Raw genomic sequence first — 21,380 nt, 5'->3', positions numbered from 1 at the left:
AGGGAGTCATAACTTTCTGACTACCACCATACTTGCTAAGCAAGGTGTCAAAGGCCTTGTTGCAAAAATGCGACCCCCCATCGCTTATGATAGCTCGCGGAGTACCAAATCTTGTAAAACTATTATTCTTCAAAAATGCAACCACACTTCTCGCTTCATTGTTGGGTAGAGAAACCGCCTCAACCCATTTAGACACATAATCAACCGTGACCAAGATGTAGGTGTTTCCACAAGAACTCATAAAGGGACCCATGAAGTCAATACCCCACACATCAAAGATATCAATCTCTAAAATGGCAGTGAGAGGCATTTCACTCTTCTTCGAGATTCCACCGGCCCGTTGGCATTCATCATATATTTTCACTATATCACTTGCATCTTTGTAGAGAGTGGGCCAATAGAAATCGCAAATTACCACTTTAGCCGCCGTTCTTGCTCCTCCATGGTGACCACCATAAGGCGAAGAGTGAAGCTTCAAGAATAACATTTTGCTATTCATCCGGTACACATCTTCTAATTACCTCATCCGTTCAAATCCGGAAGAGGTAAGGCTCGTCCCAATAATAATCTTGACATTCCAGTTTGAGCTTCTTCCTTTGATTTGAAGAGAACTCATCCGAGATGATTCCACACACAAGGTAGTTTGCTAGATAGAAGAACCATGGCACCTCCTTCATTGAAACAGCCAAGAGTTGCTCATCGGGGAAGGAGTCATTGATTTCAAGGCCATCATGCGGCCTCCCCTCCTCCTCCAAATGAGACAAGTGGTCCGCCACTTGATTTTTACTCCCTTTTAGATCTTAGATGTCAATATCAAACTCTTGCAACAATATCACCCATCTCATCAACCGAGCTTTTGAATCTTTCTTGCTCAAAAGATAGCTAAGTGCCGCATGATCTGTATGAGCAATAACCTTTGCACCCATCAAGTATGGGCGGAACTTCTCAATAGCAAACACAATGGCAAGGAGCTCTTTTTTGGTAACAGTATAATTGACTTGGGCATCATTCATGGTCTTACTAGCATAGTAGACCGGATGAAAAATCTTGTTGATACGTTGCCCCAAAATTTCTGCAACTGCTACATCACTAGCATTACACATGAGCTCAAAAGGAATACTCTAATTGGGAACGGTAATGATATGAGTTGTTGTCAACTTGAACTTGAGCAATTCAAAGTCTCTCATGCAATCATCATTGAAGTGAAATTTAGCATCTTTTTCCAAAAGCTTGCACAAGGGGTTCACCACTTTGAAAAATTCTTTTATGAAGCACCGGTAGAACCCCGCGTGACCCAAGAAACTTCTCACTCCTTTCACGGATGTTGGAGGTGGAGGTTTAGAAATCACCTCTATTTTTGCCTTATCGACCTCAATGTCCTTCTTTGAAATTTTGTGGCCGAGGACAATGCCCTCCTCGACCAAGAAATGGCATTTCTCCCAAATCAACACCAAGTTCGTTTCTTCACACCTTGCCAATACTTTATCTAAATTTACCAAGCAATAATCAAAGGAATCCCCGACTACCGAAAAGTCATCCATGAAGACTTCAAGGTAGTCCTCTACCATATCCATAAAGATCGCCATCATACACCGTTGAAAAGTGGCCGGTGCATTGCACAAGCCAAATGGCATCCGCATGAAAGCGAAAGTGCCATAGGGACAAGTGAAAGTTGTTTTCTCTTGATCTTCAGGGGCAATAAGGATTTGATTGTAGCCCGAATATCCATATAAAAAGCAATAGAAAGCTCGGTCGGCCAACCTATCAAGCATTTGGTCAAGAAAGGGTAGTGGGAAATGGTCTTTCCTTGTGACTTTGTTTAGCTTCCGATAGTCCATACACACTCTCCACTCGGTCACCATTCTTGTTGGAATCAACTCGTTCTTATCATTGGTGACTACAGTTATGCCCCCCCTTCTTCGGAACACATTGCATCGGAGAAGTCCACGAACTGTCAGAAATGGGGTAGACAACCCAGACATCTAACCACTTTATGATCTACTTTTTGACCACTTCTTGCATGGCTTCATTGAGTCTCCTTTGATGTTCAATAGAGGGTTTGGCATCTTCCTCCAAGTTAATCTTGTGCAAGCAAAATGCGGGGCTTATTCCCCAAATATCTGCCAAAGTCCACCTAATAGCTTTCTTCCTCTTGTGGAGCACCACCAATGTAGAATCAACTTGCACGTTAGTCAAATAAGAGGAAAGAATAACTAGTAAAGTAGAACAAGGGCCAAGGAATTCATACCTGAGATGTGGAGGCAATGGCTTCAACTCTAAGATAGGAGGCTCTTCAATTGAAGGCTTTGTAGGAGGAGTTTTCCTATTCTCAAGACCCAAGGAAAGCTTTCGGGGTACATAGTTGTACGACCCTATTCCTTGCAATTAATTAATACATTCCATGAAGCCATTCATCTCGTCATCATCAAAATTTAGCAAGATGGCCTCCAACATGTCACCCACATTAATCGTGGTACTTGTATCATCAATAATCACATCGGCCACCAAGTCCACGAACGAACACACTTTATTGCTATTCAGTTGTCTCATAGATTTGCACACGTGGAACACTACCTTTTCATCACCCACCGGAAAGTGAGGTCACCGGCTTTCACATCAATAAGAGCCTTCCTCGTAGCAAGTAAAGGTCTACCAAGAATTATCGGGACCTCATAGTCCACTTCACAATTAAGAATAACAAAATCCATTGGGAGAATGAACTTGCCAACTCGAACCAATACATCCTCAATCACCCCCAACGGTCTCTTCATTGTACGATCGGCCATTTGTAATCTCATAGATGTGGGTCTTGGTTTCCCAATTCTCAATGTCTTGAAAACCGAATAGGGCATCAAATTGATACTCACCCTAAGATCAAAAAGAGCCTTTGCAAACTCGGCACTTCCAATTGTACAAGGGACTGTGAACGCATAGGGATCTTCCAACTTAGGAGCCATCGAATGCACAATTGCACTCACTTGGTGAGTGACTTTGATAGTTTCAAAATTCATCGACCGCTTCTTTGTCACCAAGTCCTGTATATATTTTGCATATACGGGCATTTTCTCCAAGGCTTCAACTAATGGTACATTTATCGAGAGACTCTTCATCATATCAATGAACTATTTGAATTGATTCTCGCCATTTTTCTTGGCAAGCCTTTGAGGATAGGGAGGAGGTATGTTAGGCAATGGTGCCTTAGCTTTTTGCACTATCGGTTCCGGTATGTCAATCACATGATCCCTAGATGAGTTCACATCCTCTCGAGTCTCTTCCACTATGTCATCACTATCAATCTACACTTCCTCATTTGCGTGCACAACATTATTTGGGATCTTCTCTTCCTCTACCAGTTACTCATCATCCACAAGTTGTCTTTGACTTGAGGTAGGTGCATTCCCACCTCTTCCACTTCTTGTAGTAACAGCCATGGCATGCCCCGTATTGTTCCCACCCTTCGGTTTCACCACCGTAGCACTTGGTAGTGCTCCCTTAGGACGAGAATTTAAAGCTTGAGAGATTTGACACATTTGCACTTCTATGTTTCGGATTGATGTGTTGTGTGAAGCAAGTTGGGCATCGTAATCGGCATTCTTCTCCATCATTTGCTTAAACATGTTCTCAATAGGACTCATTTCATTGTTGGAGGAACTAGGACCTTGAGAAGGATAAGGAGGTGGGTTGCTCGGTTGTTGATTCATCGGGGGCCTTTGAAAACCCGACCCCCGATTTCCTTGGTTGTTGTTCTACCCGCCTTGGTTGTTGCCTCCCAAATTGCCTTGATTGTTATTGTTTTGTTAATTTCTTTGGTTATTGCTTTCACTCCAATTGCCTTGATTTTTTCCACTATTCCAATTACCTTGGTTGTTAGAATTCCAATTGCCTTGATTATTTGAAGATCTCCATTGTTGTTGACTAGGGCCTTGGAAGTTATTTCTTTGCCCTTGAAAGTTGTTCACATATTGGACCTCTTCCTCTTGATCATTGTAAGAATCACCTTGATCAAATCCACTATCATCTTGCACAAGATTGTCCACTCTTTGTTGCACTTATGGATTTCTTGTTCTTCTTTTGTTTACCATCATATTGACTCCCTCCATAGCATTGACTTGCCTTGGGGTTTGTAGTTATTGAAGTTGAGCCTTTGCCAATTGGTTCATGGTGGTTGTCAACTCGGCTATGGCTTTCCCATGGTCATGTAACTCTTTATGAAGAAGAATCACATTTGGATCACCTTGTGGAACAATGGCTCTCGATTGCCACACCGATGAGGTATCTGCCATCTCATCCAAAATATCACACTCCTCCGCATAAGGCGTAATCATGAAGTTCCCACCGGCAAGTTGGTTCACTACACATTGGTTGGTGGTATTGATCCCCCGATAGAAAGTTTGTTGAATCATGTTCTCCGTCATATCATTGCTGGGGAACTCTTTCACCATTGTTCTATACCTTTCCCATATCTCATGCAATGGTTCATTGGGCTCTTGCTTGATTGCTAGAATTTCATCCCAAAGAATAGCCATGTGCCCGGGAGAGAAGTACTTTGAAATACATTTCTCCGCTAGTTCAGCCCAATTATGAATGGAATGATTTGGAAAATGTTCCAACCAATCTAAAGCTTTTCCCCGTAGAGAGAAGGGAAAAAGCCTTAGCCTCAAAGCATCGTCGGAGACATTTGTTTGTTTGCTCCCCCAACACGTATCTACGAATCCCTTCAAATGTTTATATGCATTTTGACCGGGTGCACCGGTGAAGAACCCTCGTTGCTCGAGCAAAGTGAGCATCATGTAGGTTATTTGGAAGTTGCCCGCCCTAATATGGGGAGGGACTATAGCACTTGCATACCCTTCATTCGGCAAAACCCGGTGTGGAGCCGCTCGTGGTGGAGGTGGGGGTGGAGCAGGTACATTGTCTTGAGGCGGTCGGCCTCATCTATTGGCCTGAGGTTCAAGAGGGACCTCATCCATTTGATCATCCTCAACATCCACATCCCCCAAGGCTATGTTTCCGAGATCGTTGTTTTCCATGATTGCACCTATAACACTCACATGTTAGTAACAAGGAAGAAAAAAAGATATCCCAAACACACACCTAACTATATAGCTAACACCGTTTTTTAGCTCCCCGACAACGGCGCCAAAAATTGATCTCGTCACATTTCACTCCTCACTTTGAGGTTATGAAAATGGTCTATGCAATAGTAATACCCAACAAGAGTCGGGGTCGAATTCTGCAGGGAGCTATATGAATGGGTGTTAGTAGTATATATCTTAGCACGTGAGATTGTATATCTAAATTTGCACTTCCACAATATTTAGTTTTGTTTAAAAATATAAACTAAACTACGATTGTGATTCAAAGAATGAAACTAGGAAATTGTTTTTCTTGTTTTCCAAATGATATAAAAGGCCTAGGGCTATGACCTTCACCTAGGTGTTTGCCTAATGGGTTGTAAACTTTAAAGCTTGTTTAATTGGTCGGGGTGTATTATAGCTATCAACACTCAAGTACCCATTAAATACCTCTCGGTTAGAGAGTGATTTTGCCCAATTTGGCTTTCTAAAGTCCAAATGCGTATTGAACAAAATAGTTGATAGAAAGCTCAAGTCGGATTTTACTATCTCTAGGTTCAACCCTTTAATTGGACTTATCAATCTCTCGATTGACCCAATTTGTTGCTAGCCAAGTTTTCCTAAACTATGTCTCTCTTTCTCAAGTAGAGACTGAGTCAAATAGGCATGAATTACTATTTGCAACCATTAATTCTTCAAATAAAAACAAGAACAAGGCTAGATAATAAACACTCAACCATAAACAAGTAATAAATCAAACACCCATTAAATTTACACACTAGGGTTGTGTCACAACCCTAGTGAAAATTTAGCTACTCATGCTTAAACTAGAAGAAGCAAGAAAAGAAATGATAATTAAACCCATATTGATAATTAAAATGATAAAATCAATATTCAAAAAGCGCAAAATAGCAAAAACTATTGTAGCAGCTGATGTAAAAAATTAACCTAAAAAGGTGAAACTCTTCTATTTATACAAAGCTGGATGACAAAAATGCCCTTTCGGAGGTTCTGCGGCCACACAATTTCATGTGTGGTCCGCACTTTGCTTCAGCTTGAAAAGGTTGGAAATCTACGGCGGCATAATAATGAAGTGCGGCCGCACTACCCTCTTTCTGCGATCGGCACAATAATGTCTGTGGCCGCACTTTGTTCTTCTGCGGTCCGCACATGGAAAAGTGCGACCTCGTAGCTCTTCTTCTGCGGTTGTACAATAATTGTGCGGTACGTACTTGTGTTAGATTGGAGGTGCAGGTTCTCTAAACTTTTGCTCTAACCCAGCTTCTACAGCCGCACAATGCGTGTGCGGTCCGCATCTTGCAACATTCTCTGATAGAATTACTTCACGACCTGCGGCCGCAGATGATATTCTATTGTCCGCACTTTGAGCTTTTGTGCCTATTTTTGTCCATGAGTTTAGATTACTCCTTCTTGAGTTGGATTTCATTTTGGGAGCTCATCTTCCAATATTCCTGCAATTAAGTACATTTCATCAATTTTCGGGAACACAAATAAGTGCTTTTGGACTAAAACGAAAGCTAAAAGGCGCTAATAAGTAGTCAAAATCCCCACTTATCATCTACCTGGACATGCTGCTCTGCGGTACGGGCAATGGGAGTCTGTGCTCCTCCCACGGCCTGACAATTTTGCAAAATAACTAAATATAAAGCTGAAACGCAAACCTCATCATCTAAAATAAATAAAAATCGTGATTCAAAATAGTTACAACTTCCAAAACTCGGTAGAAATAAGTCACAAGCTCTAAAGCCAAAAATACTAAATATCTTTATACATCAGAGTCTAATGAAAATAAAAAAAACAACATAATAAGGATAGAGTGGGACTACGAGGTCTGCGGACGCTGGCAGATATACCTTGAAGTCTCCACGTATGGGCTAGCTCACTGATACCTTGTCTGGTAGGAAGAACCTGGGTTTGCACAAAAATATGTGCAGAAGAGTAGTATGAGTATACCATAGCGGTACCGAGTAAGTGCCAAGCCTAACCTTAGTAGAGTAGTGACGAGGTCAGGTCAGGGCCCTGCTGGAAACAAGGCAGAAGACATAATAATATAATGAAATGATTGAGAAATGAACAATGAGAAATTACAGAAAGATAACAACATAGCAAATAGAGGTAAACAACAGGGGCACTCCTGAGGTACCGCCTCTTAGTCCCAAAAGTAAATACATAACAGGGGCGCTCCCGAGGTTCCAATTAAGCGCTTTTGGACTAAAACGAAAGCTAAAAGGTGCTAATAAGTAGACAAGATCCCCACTTATCATCTGCCTGGACCTGCTACTCTGGGGTACGGGCAATGGGAGTCTATGCTCCTCCCACGGCCTGAGATGTGGCAGGAGGAAGTGGTATCAACCCTGCCTGAGCCAACGTGTTGAACATGCTTAGAAACTGGGCGAGAATCTCCTGGAGGGCTGGTGCAGTAACAAGCGTCTCAGGTAACTGCTCTCCAACTGGAGCTACCGGTATCTCCTCTGTAGCAGCTCGTATGGGTATTCTGGCTGCACCACATGGACGTCCTCGGCCTCTATCCTGGCCCCGACCTCTCGTGGCCCTAGCAGGGGGCACGGGTGTCCGGTCATCTGATCCAGTTGTACGTGTCCTCACCATCTATTAGAGAATAAAAAGACAAAAATTCAGAATCCGAAGTCAAAAGTTTTGCACGATAAGGAATCAAATAAGTGAAGCTTTTCCTAACAGTTCCATTACCTTCCGAAGATAAGTACAGACATCTCTGTACCAATCTGCGAGACTCTACTAAACCTGTTTGTGACTCATAACACCTATGAACCTAGTGCTCTGATACCAACTTGTCACGACCCCAATTTCCCTCCGTAGGATGTCGTGGTGGCACCTAGTCTCTAAGACTAGGTAAGCCTAATAATTTTGTGAAATAACTGAATATAAAGCTGAAACTCAAACCTCATCATCTAAAATAAATAAAAACCGTGATTCAAAATAGTTACAACTTCCAAAACTCGGTAGAAATAAGTCACAAGCTCTAAAGCGAAAAATACTAAATATCTCTATACATCAGAGTCTAATGAAAATAAAAAAAACAACATACTAAGGATAGAGTGGGACTACGAGGTCTGCGGACGCTGGCAGATATACCTTGAAGTCTCCACGTACGGGCTAGCTCACTAATACCTTGTCTGGTAGGAAGAACCTGGGTTTGCACAAAAAGATGTGTAGAAGAGTAGTATGAGTATACCACAGCGGTACCGAGTAAGTGCCAAGCCTAACCTTAGTAGAGTAGTGACGAGGTCAGATCAGGGCCCTACTGGAAAATAATAGGAAACAAGGCAGAAGACATAATAATATAATGAAATGATTGAGAAATGAACAATGAGAAATTACAGAAAGATAACAACATAGCAAATAGAGGTAAATAATAGGGGCGCTCCTGAGGTACCGCCTCTTAGTCCCAAAAGTAAATACACAATAGGGGCACTCCCGAGGTACCAATTAAGCACTTTTGGACTAAAACGAAAGCTAAAAGGCGCTAATAAGTAGACAAAATCCCCACTTATTATCTACCTGGACCTGCTGCTCTGGGGTACGGGCAATGGGAGTCTGTGTTCCTCCCACGGCCTGAGATGTGGCAGGAGCAAGTGGTATCAACCCTGCCTGAGCCAATGTGTTGAACATGCTTAGAAACTGGGCGAGAATCTCCTGGAAGGCTGGTGCAGTAACATGCGTCTCAGGTGCCTGCCCTCCAACTGGAGCTACTGGTGTCTCCTCTATAGCAGCTCGTACGGGTGCTCTGGCTGCACCACGTGGACGTCCTCGACCTCTACCTTGGCCCCGGCCTCTCGCAGCTCTAGCAGGGGGCACGAGTGTCAGGTCATCTAATCCAGTTGTACGTGTCCTCACCATCTATTAGAGAATAAAAAGACAGAAATTCATAATCCGAAGTCAAAAATTTTGCACAATAAGGAATCAAATAAGTGAAGCTTTTCCTAACAGTTCCATTACCTTTCGAAGATACGTACAAACGTCTCTGTACCGATCCGCGAGACTCTACTAAACCTGTTTGTGACTCATAACACCTATGACCCTAGTGCTCTGATACCAACTTGTCACGACCCCAATTTCCCTCCGTAGGATGTCGTGGTGGCACCTAGTCTCTAATACTAGGTAAGCCTAACAATTTTGCGAAATAACTGAATATAAAGCTTAAACTCAAACCTCATCATCTAAAATAAATAAAAACCGTGATTCATTATAGTTAGAACTTCCAAAACTTTGTAGAAATAAGTCACAAGCTCTAAAGAAAAAAATACTAAATATCTCTATACATCAGAATCTAATGAAAATAAGGAAAACAGCATAATAAGGATAGAGTGGGACTACGAGGTCTGCGGATACTGGCAGATATACCTTGAAGTCTCCACGCACGGGCTAGCTCACTAATACCTTCTGGTAGGAAGAACCTGGGTTTGCACAAAAAGATGTGCAGAAGAGTAGTATGAGTACACCACAGCGGTACCCAGTAAGTGCCAAGCCTAACCTCAGTAGAGTAGTGACGAGGTCAGGTCAGGGCCCTACTAGAAAATAATAGGAAACAAGGCAGAAGACATAATAATATAATGAAATGATTGAGAAATGAACAATGAGAAATTACAGAAAGATAACAACATAGCAAATAGAGGTAAACAACAGGGGCGCTCCTGAGGTACCGCCTCTTAGTCCCAAAAGTAAATACACAATAGGGGCGCTCCCGAGGTACCGCGTCATAGTCCCAAAAGTAAATATGCAACAGGGGCGCTCCCGAGATACCGCCTCGTAGTCCCCAAAAAAATGCAACAGGGGATCTCCGAGTTACCGCTTCATAGTCGCAGAAGTAAATACACGACAGGGGCGCTTCCGAGGTACCGCCTCGTAGTCCCAAAATAAATATGCAATAGATAATAGATGGGACAATGAAATTACAGCAAGAAATCCTACAGTTAAAACTTGAATACAAGATCAAGGAAGCAGGAAATCCAACTAAGCATGTTGCACAAATTACAAGTAAGAGGTAAGACACGTAGACATGCGATATTAGGCTAAACATGATGACTACACATGCTAGAGTAACTTAGTTATGGAATTAAAAAGGAAATTATTTAGCAAGAATCAAAATTTTAACATTTAACCCGAGTACGCACTCGTCACCTCGCGTACACGGCCTTCACGTATTGCAAATACCAATACACTACCAAACCTAAGGGGAGCTTCCCCCACACAAGGTTAGACAAGTCACTTACCTTAAACTAAGCTCAATCAGTCAATAAGAATGCTTTTCCCTCGACTTTCCGACTCCAAATGGCCAAAATCTAGCCAAAAGCAATTACATAGTATAAATATAACTATAAGAAACTAATTTAAATAATGGAACTACGACTTTAGCAAAGAATTAAAAATTCGCCCCAAAAAGTCGACCGGGGCCCACATCTCGGAATCGGGTAAAGGTCACAAAATTCGAACACCCATTCAACCACGAGTCCACCCATACCAAAATTACTCAAATTCGATACCAAAATCTCAATCAAAACCTCAAAATTCGGCCTAGGAACTTTCCTCCATTTTCCCCCAATTTTCCACCCCAAATCACTAATTAAATGATGAAATCAAAGACATAAACATGGAATTTATCCAAAACTAAGTAAGAATCACTTACCCCAATCATCTCCTTGAAAATCCCTTCAAGAATCGCCCAAATCCGAGGTTTGTAGCTCAAAATATGAAAAATGGGTTCAAACCCTCGTCTGAAAATTAATACTGCTGCCCAGGTGTTTACACTACGCGATCGCGGAAATTCACATGCGATCGCGTAGAACAAAATTGCTATCAGTTCAAAAACAAACTACGTGAACGTGAAAACTGCTATGCGAATGCGATCCACTGCCATGCAAAGCTACGCGGTCGCGTAACACCACACACAACCGCTTAGAGTAAATCATTCCACTGCCCAGGTCCTCTCTTCTTCACTACGAACGCGGCAAAGGCCACGCGTTCGCGATTCACTGGCCCAAACAACTTCGCGATCGCATATTCATACTTGTGATCGCATAGAACAGAACCATGACTGCCAAAATCTCAGAGTTTCACGATCGCGTCCCCTCTTCCGCGATCGCATAAGAGGAAACAAGAACACTAGATTTCATCAACTCCTCAATGATCCGAAATGCGTCGAACATAGTCTGAATCACACCTGAGGCCCCCGGGACCTCAACCAAGAATGCCAACAAGTCCTAAAACATCATACGAACCTAGTCGAGCCTTCAAATCACATCAAACAATGCTAAAACCATGAATCGCACCCTAATTCAAGCTTAATGAACTTTAGAACATCAAACTTCTACATTTGATGCCGAAACCTACCAAATCAAGTCTGATCGACCTCAATTTTTGCACACAAGTCACAATTGACATTACAGACCTACTCCAACTTCCAGAGTCAGAATCCGACCCCGATATCAAAAGTCCACTCCCGGTCAAACTTTCCAAAAATCATCCAACTTTTCAACTTTCGCCAATTAACTCCGAAATGACCTACGAACTTCCAAATCAATATCCGGACACGCTCCTAAGACCAAAATCACCCTAGGGAGCTATTGGAACCATCAAAACCCCTTTCTGGAGTCGTCTACATACAAATCAAACTACGGTTAATTCCTACGACTTAAACTTTCATTTTAGGGACTATGTGTCTCATTTCACTCCGAAACCAAAAACCAAACCTCACGGCAAGTTGCGTAATCACAAAATGAAATAGAGGAAGCAATAAATAGGGGTTCGAGGCTAATACTCTCAAAATGATTGGCCGGTTCGTTACAATTAACAATGATGAATATAACATGTGATGATAGTTCAATAAAAGGCATGAAAAGAATCTACATTAGCTTAAACCGGTCAATTACCATATTTAGCCCGTGTACCCACTCGTCACCTTGCGTACACGGCTTTCACGTACCATAATTAACACAAAACAACACCAATTCTAAGGGGAAGTTCCCCCACACAATATTAGGCAAGATACTTACCTCAAATTAGTAAGCCTTTTCCGTGAATATCCAACTCCGAACGGCTTAAATTTAGCCAAAATAATTTTATACCCTAAATGCAAACCATAGGAAACTGTTCTGAATAATAAAGTTGCAATTTTCAAAAAGAAAATCAAAATGCCAACTCAAAAAGTTAACCACGGGCCGGCGTCTCGGAACCCATTCAAACTTGCAAAATCCAAACATCCATTCAATAATGAGTCCAACCATACCAAAATTACTCAATTTCCATCTCAAATTGACCTTCAGATCCTCAAAATATAGTCTATGAAGTTTTCACAATTTTCCTCAATTTTTCCAGCTCAAAACACTAATTAAATGATAAAACAACGATGGATTCATGTATAATAGCCAAATGTGAGTTAGAATCATTTACCTTGATTAATTCGTGAAAATCCCTCTCAAAATCGCCCCAAACCGTAGGCTCTAAGTCAAAAGATGAAGAATGAAATAAAACTCTTGTTTCTATCCCTTTTCTGCCCAGCGATCTCGCTTTTGCGAGCCCTCATCCACATATGTGGCTCTGCACTTGCGGAAATTCCATCGCAGGTGTGACTCTCACTTAAGCCCCTGATAAATCGCATTTGCGCTTGCGCTTCTGCGGAGGCCATCCGCTTCTGCGCGTCCGCTTCTGCGGAAACATGACCGCACCTGCGGTCCCAGCTTGCCAACCCAACTTTTGCTTCTGCGGCTCACATGTCACTTCTATGGTGCCGCACCTGCGGCCCAACGTGCGCAGGTGCGATTGCACCAGAACCCCAGTAGCTTCAACATTCCATTAAGTCCAAAAATGATCCGACTTTAATCCGATTCACACCCGAGACCCCGTATGAATATACCAACAAGTTCCAAAACACATAGAGGACCTACTCGAGGCCTAAAATCACATCAAAAAACATCGATTCTACGAATCACAACCCAATCCAAACCTATTGAAACCATGAACAACCAACTTCCAAAACTAACGCCGATTTCTATCAAACCCATTTGGATTGACCTAAAATTTTGCACACACATCATAAATGACACAACGGACCTATACCAACTTCCAGAATCAAAATTTGACCCTGATATCAATAAATCAACTATCGGTCAAACTTCTCAACCTTCCAAACTATCAACTTTCTAACTTTCGCCAAATCAAGCCAAAACGACATACATACCTCCAAATCAATATCCGAACACGCTCCTAAGTCCAAAATCACCATACGAAGCTATTGAAAACGTCAAAACTCCATTACGGAGTCGTCTACACAAAAGTAAAACTCCGGTCAACTCTTCCAACTTAGGCTTCAAACTTTTGGACTACGTGTCCTATTTCACTCCGAAACTCACCCAAAACCAAAACCAACCACCTCGGCAAGTCACATAACCATAATATAAGTTAGAGGAGGCTATAAATAGGGAAACAAGGCTAAAATATCCAAAACGACCAGCAGGGTTGGTACATCCTCCCCCTCTTAAAATAAATTTTCGTCCTCGAATGAGTGTAGAGACATACCTGATATGGTGAAAAGACGAGGATAACTACTACACATATCATGCTCGGTCTTCCAAGTCGCCTCCTCAACTAGTTGACCCCTCCACTGAACCTTCACTGAAACAATTTTCTTTGACCTTAACTTTTGGACATGCCTATCCAAGATGCCACCGGCTCTTCAACATAAGACAAATCCTTATCTAATTTGACTGAGCTGAAATCTAAAACATGGGATGGATCACCGTGATAGTTCCATACCAGATGAACTGCATATAGACTAGGTGGCAATGCAAGCTTGTAGGCCACCTCACCAATCCTCTCAAAAATCCCAAATGGTCTGATATACCTAGGGCTCAACTTGCGCTTCTTCCCGAACCTCATAACACCCTTCATAGGCAATACCCGGATCAAGACTTGCTCTCCAACCATGAACGCAACATCACGAACCTTCCGATCAATATAACTCTTCTGTCTAGATTAGGCTGTACGAAGTGCTCATCCAATATTTCATGAAAGGACAAAATATTTTGATATTGATTGTCACTTTGTAAGACAAAAGATTTAATAAGGGCAAATACAAACTCAACATATTGGGACTAAGGATCAATTAGCTGACTTACTTACAAAAAGATTGTGCAGATGACAACATGATTATCTGGTGAGAAAGTTGGGAATGAAGAACATATTTCAACCCTCAGCTTGAGGGGAGTGTGGAGGCAGTTAGTTAGAAGCAGTTAAGCAGCAAGAAGCTAGTTGTCAATGAGCTAGAGTTAGTTAGGATTAAGTTAAATCAAGTTAGTTAGTTAGTGTTAAAAATCTGTATTGCTGTAATAAGCAATTAAACCATTAAACTTTCTGAAATATATAAACAAAATAGAAAGTTAGTAATACTTGTTTAACTAAATAAATTTTGAAAAAACAGTATAGGAATAAATCGAGCCCACTGAATACACAGTGTGCCCTTAAGGAAATTATTCCTCTCAAGTACCCGAGGTGCTGGAATATATCCTCCCAGGATAGAACGATTGAACTCACCGGAATGTTGGTACCAAAAATGCCGGTGAACAGCGAGCCACTCGAAGGCTGTAAAACACACTGGAAATTTTGTGCAGAAGAAGAAGAAGAAGAAGATCAGAAAATTTTGTAAGGAAAGATTCTGGGATTCAAAGTATATTTATAGAGTTGCTGACATTGTTTCTGAAAAGGTTTGCAACCTTTCAGAAACAGCCATGGCTGTTGGAACAGGTTGTTTGAATTATTGCAGGAAAACAGTTTTAAAATAATCCGGGAAAGAAAACGGGCCTGACCGAATCGGGTTGCGGGTCATGGGTTATTCCGGATTGAATTTTTCATTAATTATTTAATTAATTAATTAATTAATAGAAAGGAATTTTGTTCAAAAATATTAATCAATCAATCGATCTTTGACCAAATCCGAATCCGAATCCAAATCTGAATCTGAAGCCGAAGCCGAGCCGAGCGAGCGACGAGGACGACTGCGTGAGGCTTGCCTTCTTCTTAACTCTTTAAGAGCCAGAAGAAGAGCAATTATATATATAAACATCAAAAGCCTTTTCTTCCTCTAATATGGGACAATGTCCCTTTACCAAGGAAGGAAACTCAAATATTTCATTTTTTTCTCCATTTCTCAATCACCCTCTTTAAGCTACACAAGCTTAAAATCCCAACAATCCCCCACATGAATGGGGAATAGCTATAAAATAAAGGAATGCACGGACGCGTGTGTGTTTTACATGCAAGAATTAATTGCATCTAGAAAAGTAGGTTTCCCTTTGAACTTTCCGTAGTGAACTTATATCGGATATACTCGGTCAATCGGTAGATTTGATATCTTTGAACCGTCGAGCTTTGTTGTATACCTAGACAACATAAGTCACACAATCAATCCTTAACCATCTATGGTTCTCACGGTTGTGTTCGTTTCAGCCATGAACACCGCCTGGTTTCTTTAGTGCTTAGAGAATGGGCCTTTACTTTCATTCCCCTTGAAGCGGCTTACACCTCACACTCACATAGGTAATTTCTAAACGTGTAATCCTATATACACACTATCTAGTCATATCCTGCCAGACTTAGCAAATTATTAAAAAACCTTTATGCTTTGTTGACTCATCAAAAAGCCTTAATGCTTTACCTCGATTTCTGAACATTGTCTTCATCACGAGAATGGGTTGAGTTATTTGATAATGTTGAACCGTCATTCATAACTTTGTTTGATCTCTTTTAACCTAGCTCGTGGGATCTCCAGTCTGCTAGGTAGAGTTACCGCCATGATGACTTGTCCTAGACCTTAACCCCGTTCCCTTTGATGATCTTTCAACTCCCTCACTAGATAGGCCTTTTGTAAGTGGATCCGACACGTTATCTCTTGACTTTACGTAGTCAATTGTGATAACACCACTAGAGAGTAGTTGTCTAACGGTATTGTGTCTCCATCATATATGACGAGATTTTTATACATAACGCTCCATGCCCTGCCTGTTGCCGCTTGACTATCACAATGTATACAAATAGGTGCCAAAGGTTTGGGCCAAAATGGAATATCTTCCAAGAAATTTCGGAGCCATTCAGCTTCTTCAACCGGCCTTATCTAAAGCTATGAATTCAGATTCCATTGTAGAACGGGCGATGCACGTTTGTTTGGATGATTTCCAAGACACTGCTCCACCCCCAATTGTGAAAACATATCCACTCGTGGATTTAACTTCAGATGATCCAGTGATCCAATTTGCATCACTATATCCCTCGATCACGGAGGGATATTTGTTATAATGCAAAGCGTAATTTTGGGTATGTTTGAGATACCCCAAAACTCGTTTCATTGCCATCCAATGTATGTGATTGGGATTACTTGTAAACCGACTCAGATTACTAATAGCACATGCTATATCTAGTCGCGTACAATTCATGATATACATCAAACTTCCCAATACTCTTGCATAGTCCAGTTGTGAGTCACTTTCACCTTTATTCTTTTGAAGTGCATAACTCACGTCAATTGGAGTCTTGGCAATTTTGAAATCCAAATACTTGAACTTGTCAAGTACCTTTTCAATGTAGTGAGATTGTGATAATGCTAGACCTTGTGGAGTCTTGTGAATTCTAATTCCTAAGATCACATCAGCAACTCCTAAGTCTTTTATATCGAATTTGCTAGCCAACATGCGCTTAGTTGCATTTATATCTGCCGTGTTTTTGCTCATTATCAACATGTCATCAACATATAAACAAACAATGACTTCATGACCTGGAGTGTTTTTAATGTAAATACATTTGTCGCACTCGTTGATTTTAAACCCACTTGCCAACATTGTTTGGTCAAATTTGGCATGCCATTGTTTGGGTGCTTGTTTATGTCCATAAAGCGACTTACCAAGTTTGCACACTTTCTTTTCTTTACCAGGAACCACAAAACCCTCAGGTTGTTCCATGTAAATCTCTTCCTCTAATTCTCCATTTAAAAAAGATGTTTTAACATCCATTTGATGGATTTCGAGACCATACACGGCCGTTAGTGCCACTAACACCCTAATAGATGTTATCCTCGTTACTGGCGAGTAAGTGTCAAAGTAATCAAGGCCTTCCTTTTGTCTATAACCTTTGACAACAAGTCTTGCCTTATATTTGTCAATAGTGCCATCAGCTTTCACTTTCTGTTTAAAGATCCATTTCGAACCTAAAGGCTTATTTCCCGGAGGAAGATCTACCAATTCCCATGTATGGTTATCCAAAATTGAATGAATCTCACTATTGACTGCCTCTTTCCAAAACACTGAATCAGAAGATGACATAGTTGCTTTAAAAGTTTGAGGCTCATTTTCAAGCAAGAATGTCACAAAATCTTGTCCAAAGGAAGTAGATGTTCTTTGACGTTTGCTACAGCTTAGATTGTCTATACTTGGAGTATTTTCCTTTGGTTCTTCCCGAGGTCGTTTAGGTCTTTCACTTAACGACTCACATTCAGTTTTATACGGATAGATGCTTTCAAAGAATTCAACATTATCTGATTCCATTACCGTATTAGCGTGAATATCGGGATTATCGGATTTATGAATCAAAAACCGACATGCTTTACTGTTTGTAGCATATCCAATGAAAACGCAATCAATAGCTTTTGGTCCGATTTTAACCCTTTTAGGTAAAGGAACTTTTATCTTTGCTAGACACCCACACACATTGAAATATTTCAAGTTGGGTTTTCTTCCTTTCCATTTTTCATATGAAATAGATTGCATTTTGCTGTGGGGTACTCTGTTGAGTATTCGGTTAGCTGTAAGGATAGCTTCGCCCCACAAACTCTGCAGTAATCTGGAACTTATTAATAAAGAATTCATCATTTCCTTTAATGTCCGATTTTTCCTTTCCGCAATTCCATTGGATTGAGGTGGGTAAGGTGCAGTAGTTTGATGGATAATTCCATATTCCGAACATATTTTTGCAAACGGTGATTCATATTCTCCACTCCTATTACTTGTAATCATTTTGATCTTTTTATTCAATTGATTCTCCACTTCATTCTTGTATTGCTTAAATGCTTCAATTGCTTCATCCTTATTATTAAGCAAATAAACATAATAATATCGAGTGCAATCGTCAATAAAAGTAATAAAATACTTTTTCCGCAAGGTTTTGTAATTGACATGTTCTAAACGAATATGTCATAAATCATTTGACTCCAATAAATAAGAAGAAGTTAAAATTTTATTCATACTGTCAACAACCATTACATTTAGTTTGAAGAGGCCCTTTGTGAGGTAGCCCTTTCCAACATACATTTCATTCTTGCTTACAACAACTTTATCAGAAACAAATACATATTTCAATCCATTCTTAACAAGTAAAGAAGTAGAAACTAAATTCTTCCTAATAGTAGGAACATGAAGAACGTTGTTGAGCATTAACACCTTGTAGGAAGTCATCTTCAGGAATATCTTCCCATAACCTTCAATCTTGGCTGTTGCAGTATTTCTCGTGAAAAGCTCTTCTTCGAGACCAGCAGTAGAGTAAGTCGCAAATGCTTCCTTGACAGCACAAACATGTCGAGTGGCTCCAGAGTTAATCCACTACTCCTTCGGATTTCCAACTAGGTTACATTCCGAAAGCATTGCACACAGATCATCAATGTAATTATTCTTCTCCATTATGTTGGCATGTCCCTTCTTCTTATCCTTTTTCGGGAGACGACAATCAGGGGCTTTGTGACCGGTTTTTCTACAATTGTAGCAACTACCCTTGAATTTCTTTTTGTTCTGCTCCTTAGTCTGTCCAGAAGACCTCTTTCTCTTCTTACTTTTTGGAGCAGTCTCCTCAACGATATTAGCCCCCATGATCGTTGAATTTCCACGAGACTTCTTCTCGGCTGTTTTGTTCTCTTCCTCAATCTTGAGACGAATCACAAGATCTTCTAATTTTATTTCTTTGCGCTTGTGCTTAATATAGTTCTCGAAATCTCTCCATGAAGGAGGCAATTTTTCAATCATTGCAGCCACTTGAAATGCTTCATTCACGACCATACCTTCAGCAATAAGGACATGAAAAATAAGTTGAAGCTCCTGAACTTGGGTTCCAACAATTTTGTTGTCTATCATTTTATAGTCTAAAAACTTGGCAACCACGAACTTCTTCAAGCATGCATCTTTAGTCTTGTACTTCTTCTCAAGTACGTCCCATAATTCTTTCGAATTATTCATCGCACTGTACACATTGTACAAGTCATCCTCTAAAGCGCTTAAGATATAGTCTTTGCAAAGAAAATTTGCCTACTTCCACGCCTCAACAATCATGAATTTCTCGTTGTCTAGCATGTCTGCAGCAGGCACTGGAGGTTCTTCACTAGTGAATTTTTGTATACCAAGTGTGGTAAGTCATAAGAACACCCTTTTCTTCCACCCTTTGAAGTTGGCTCCGGAATATTTTCCCGGTTTCTCTGCCGGTGGAACAGTAGTCCGGCTTGACGAGGCTATCGTCTTACCGCAACAGTCGCAGAAGAATTTCCGTTATCAATTGCCATTTCTCACTGTAAACAACAGAAGAGTTCAATTAATTGCAAAACCAAAACAGTAAACAATACTGTTATTAACAACAAACAATATGTATAATAAATAAAATCAAAGTTTTTATATACTGTTTCACAGAAAACGATGAAGTTTTTATGTTCTTCAAATCATTTTCTGAATTTCAATAATCTGATGAAGTTTTTATATCTTCAAATCATAATAGAAAAATTTAGAAAGAGTAGAAAATTACACAGGTTTTAATATCCACAAACAAAATACAGAATATAATAAAATAATTTTCTTAAGATTGTTATAAATCTGTATTGCTGTAATAAATAATTAAACCATTAAACTTTCTAAAATATATAAACAAAACAGAAAGTTAGTAATACTTGTTTAACGAAATAAATTCTGGAAAAATAGTATAGGAATAAATCAAGCTCACTGAATACACAGTGTGTCCTTAAGGAAATTATTCCCCTCAAGTACCCGAGGTGCTGGAATATATCCTCCCAAGATAGAACGATTTAACTCACCGGAGTGTTGGTACCAAAAACGCCGGTGAACAGCGAGCCACTCGAAGGCTGTAAAACACACTGGAATTTTTGTGCAGAAGAAGAAGAAGATCAAAAAATTTCGTAAGGAAAGATTCTGGGATTCAAATTATATTTATAGAGTTGCTGGCATTGTTTATGAAAAGGTTTGCAACCTTTCAGAAACAACCATGGCTATTGGAACAGGTTGTTTGAAATATTGCGGGAAACTGGGTTTAAAATAATTCGAGAAAGAAAACAGGCCTGACCGGACCGGGTCGCGGGTCATGGGTTATTCCGGATTGAATTTTTTGTTAATTATTTAATTAAATAATTAAAAGGAATTTTGTTCAAAAAAGATTAATCAATCAATTGATTTTTGACCAAATCCAAATCCAAATCCAAATCCGAAGCCGAAGCCGAGTCGAGCGAGCGAGCGACGACAACGGCGTGAGGCTTGCCTTCTTCTTAACTCTTTAAGAGCTAGAAGAAGAGCAATTATATATATACCCAACAAAAGCCTTTTCTTCCTCTAATATGGGACAATGTCCCTTTACCAAGGAAGGAAACTCAAATATTTCATTTTTTTCTCCATTTCTCAATCACCCTCTTTAAGCTACACAAGCTAAAAATCCCAACAATCCCCCACATGAATGGGGAATGGCTATAAAATAAAGGAATGCACGGACGTGTGTGTGTTTTACATGCAAGAATTAATTGCATCTGGATAAGTAGGTTTCCCTTTGAACTTTTCTTAGTGAACTTATATTGGATATACTCGGTCAATCGGTAGATTTAATATCTTTGAACCGTCGAGCTTTGTTGTGTACCTAGACAACATAAGTCACACAATCAATCCTTAACCATCTATGGTTCTCACGGTTGTGTTCGTTTCAGCCATGAACACCGCCCGGTTTCTTGAGTGCTTAGAGAATGGGCCTTTACTTTCATTCCCCTTGAAGCGGCTTACACTTCACACTCACATAGGTGATTTCTAAACGTGTAATCCTATAGACACACTATCTGGTCATCTCATGCCAGACTTAGCAAATCATTAATAAACCTTTAAGCTTTGTTGACTCATCAAAAAGCCTTAATGCTTTACCTCGATTTTTGAACATTGTCGTCATCACGAGAATGGGTTGAGTTATTTGACAATGTTGAACCGTCATTCATAACTTTGTTTGATCTCTTTTAACCTAGCT

At 40.4% G+C, this 21,380-nt stretch overlaps 1 protein-coding gene across 1 annotated transcript; it reads right to left on the bottom strand.

The window, feature by feature from the left end:
* Positions 1 to 2,570: 2,570 nt before the first annotated feature.
* Positions 2,571 to 3,062, bottom strand: LOC138892544 (uncharacterized). Its single transcript, XM_070176275.1, has one exon. The coding sequence runs from the start codon at positions 3,060 to 3,062 to the stop codon at positions 2,571 to 2,573; it is 492 nt and encodes a 163-aa protein (XP_070032376.1).
* Positions 3,063 to 21,380: the final 18,318 nt, after the last annotated feature.

The sequence above is a fragment of the Nicotiana tomentosiformis genome, chromosome 5 (assembly GCF_000390325.3).
Source record: "Nicotiana tomentosiformis chromosome 5, ASM39032v3, whole genome shotgun sequence".
NCBI lineage: Eukaryota > Viridiplantae > Streptophyta > Magnoliopsida > Solanales > Solanaceae > Nicotiana > Nicotiana tomentosiformis.
This window is presented reverse-complemented; position numbering and strand designations above follow the sequence as displayed.

Excerpts from the sequence above, each read along its gene's own strand:
- LOC138892544 (XM_070176275.1), bottom strand. The coding sequence starts at position 3,062 with ATGCCCGTATATGCAAAATATATACAGGACTTGGTGACAAAGAAGCGG.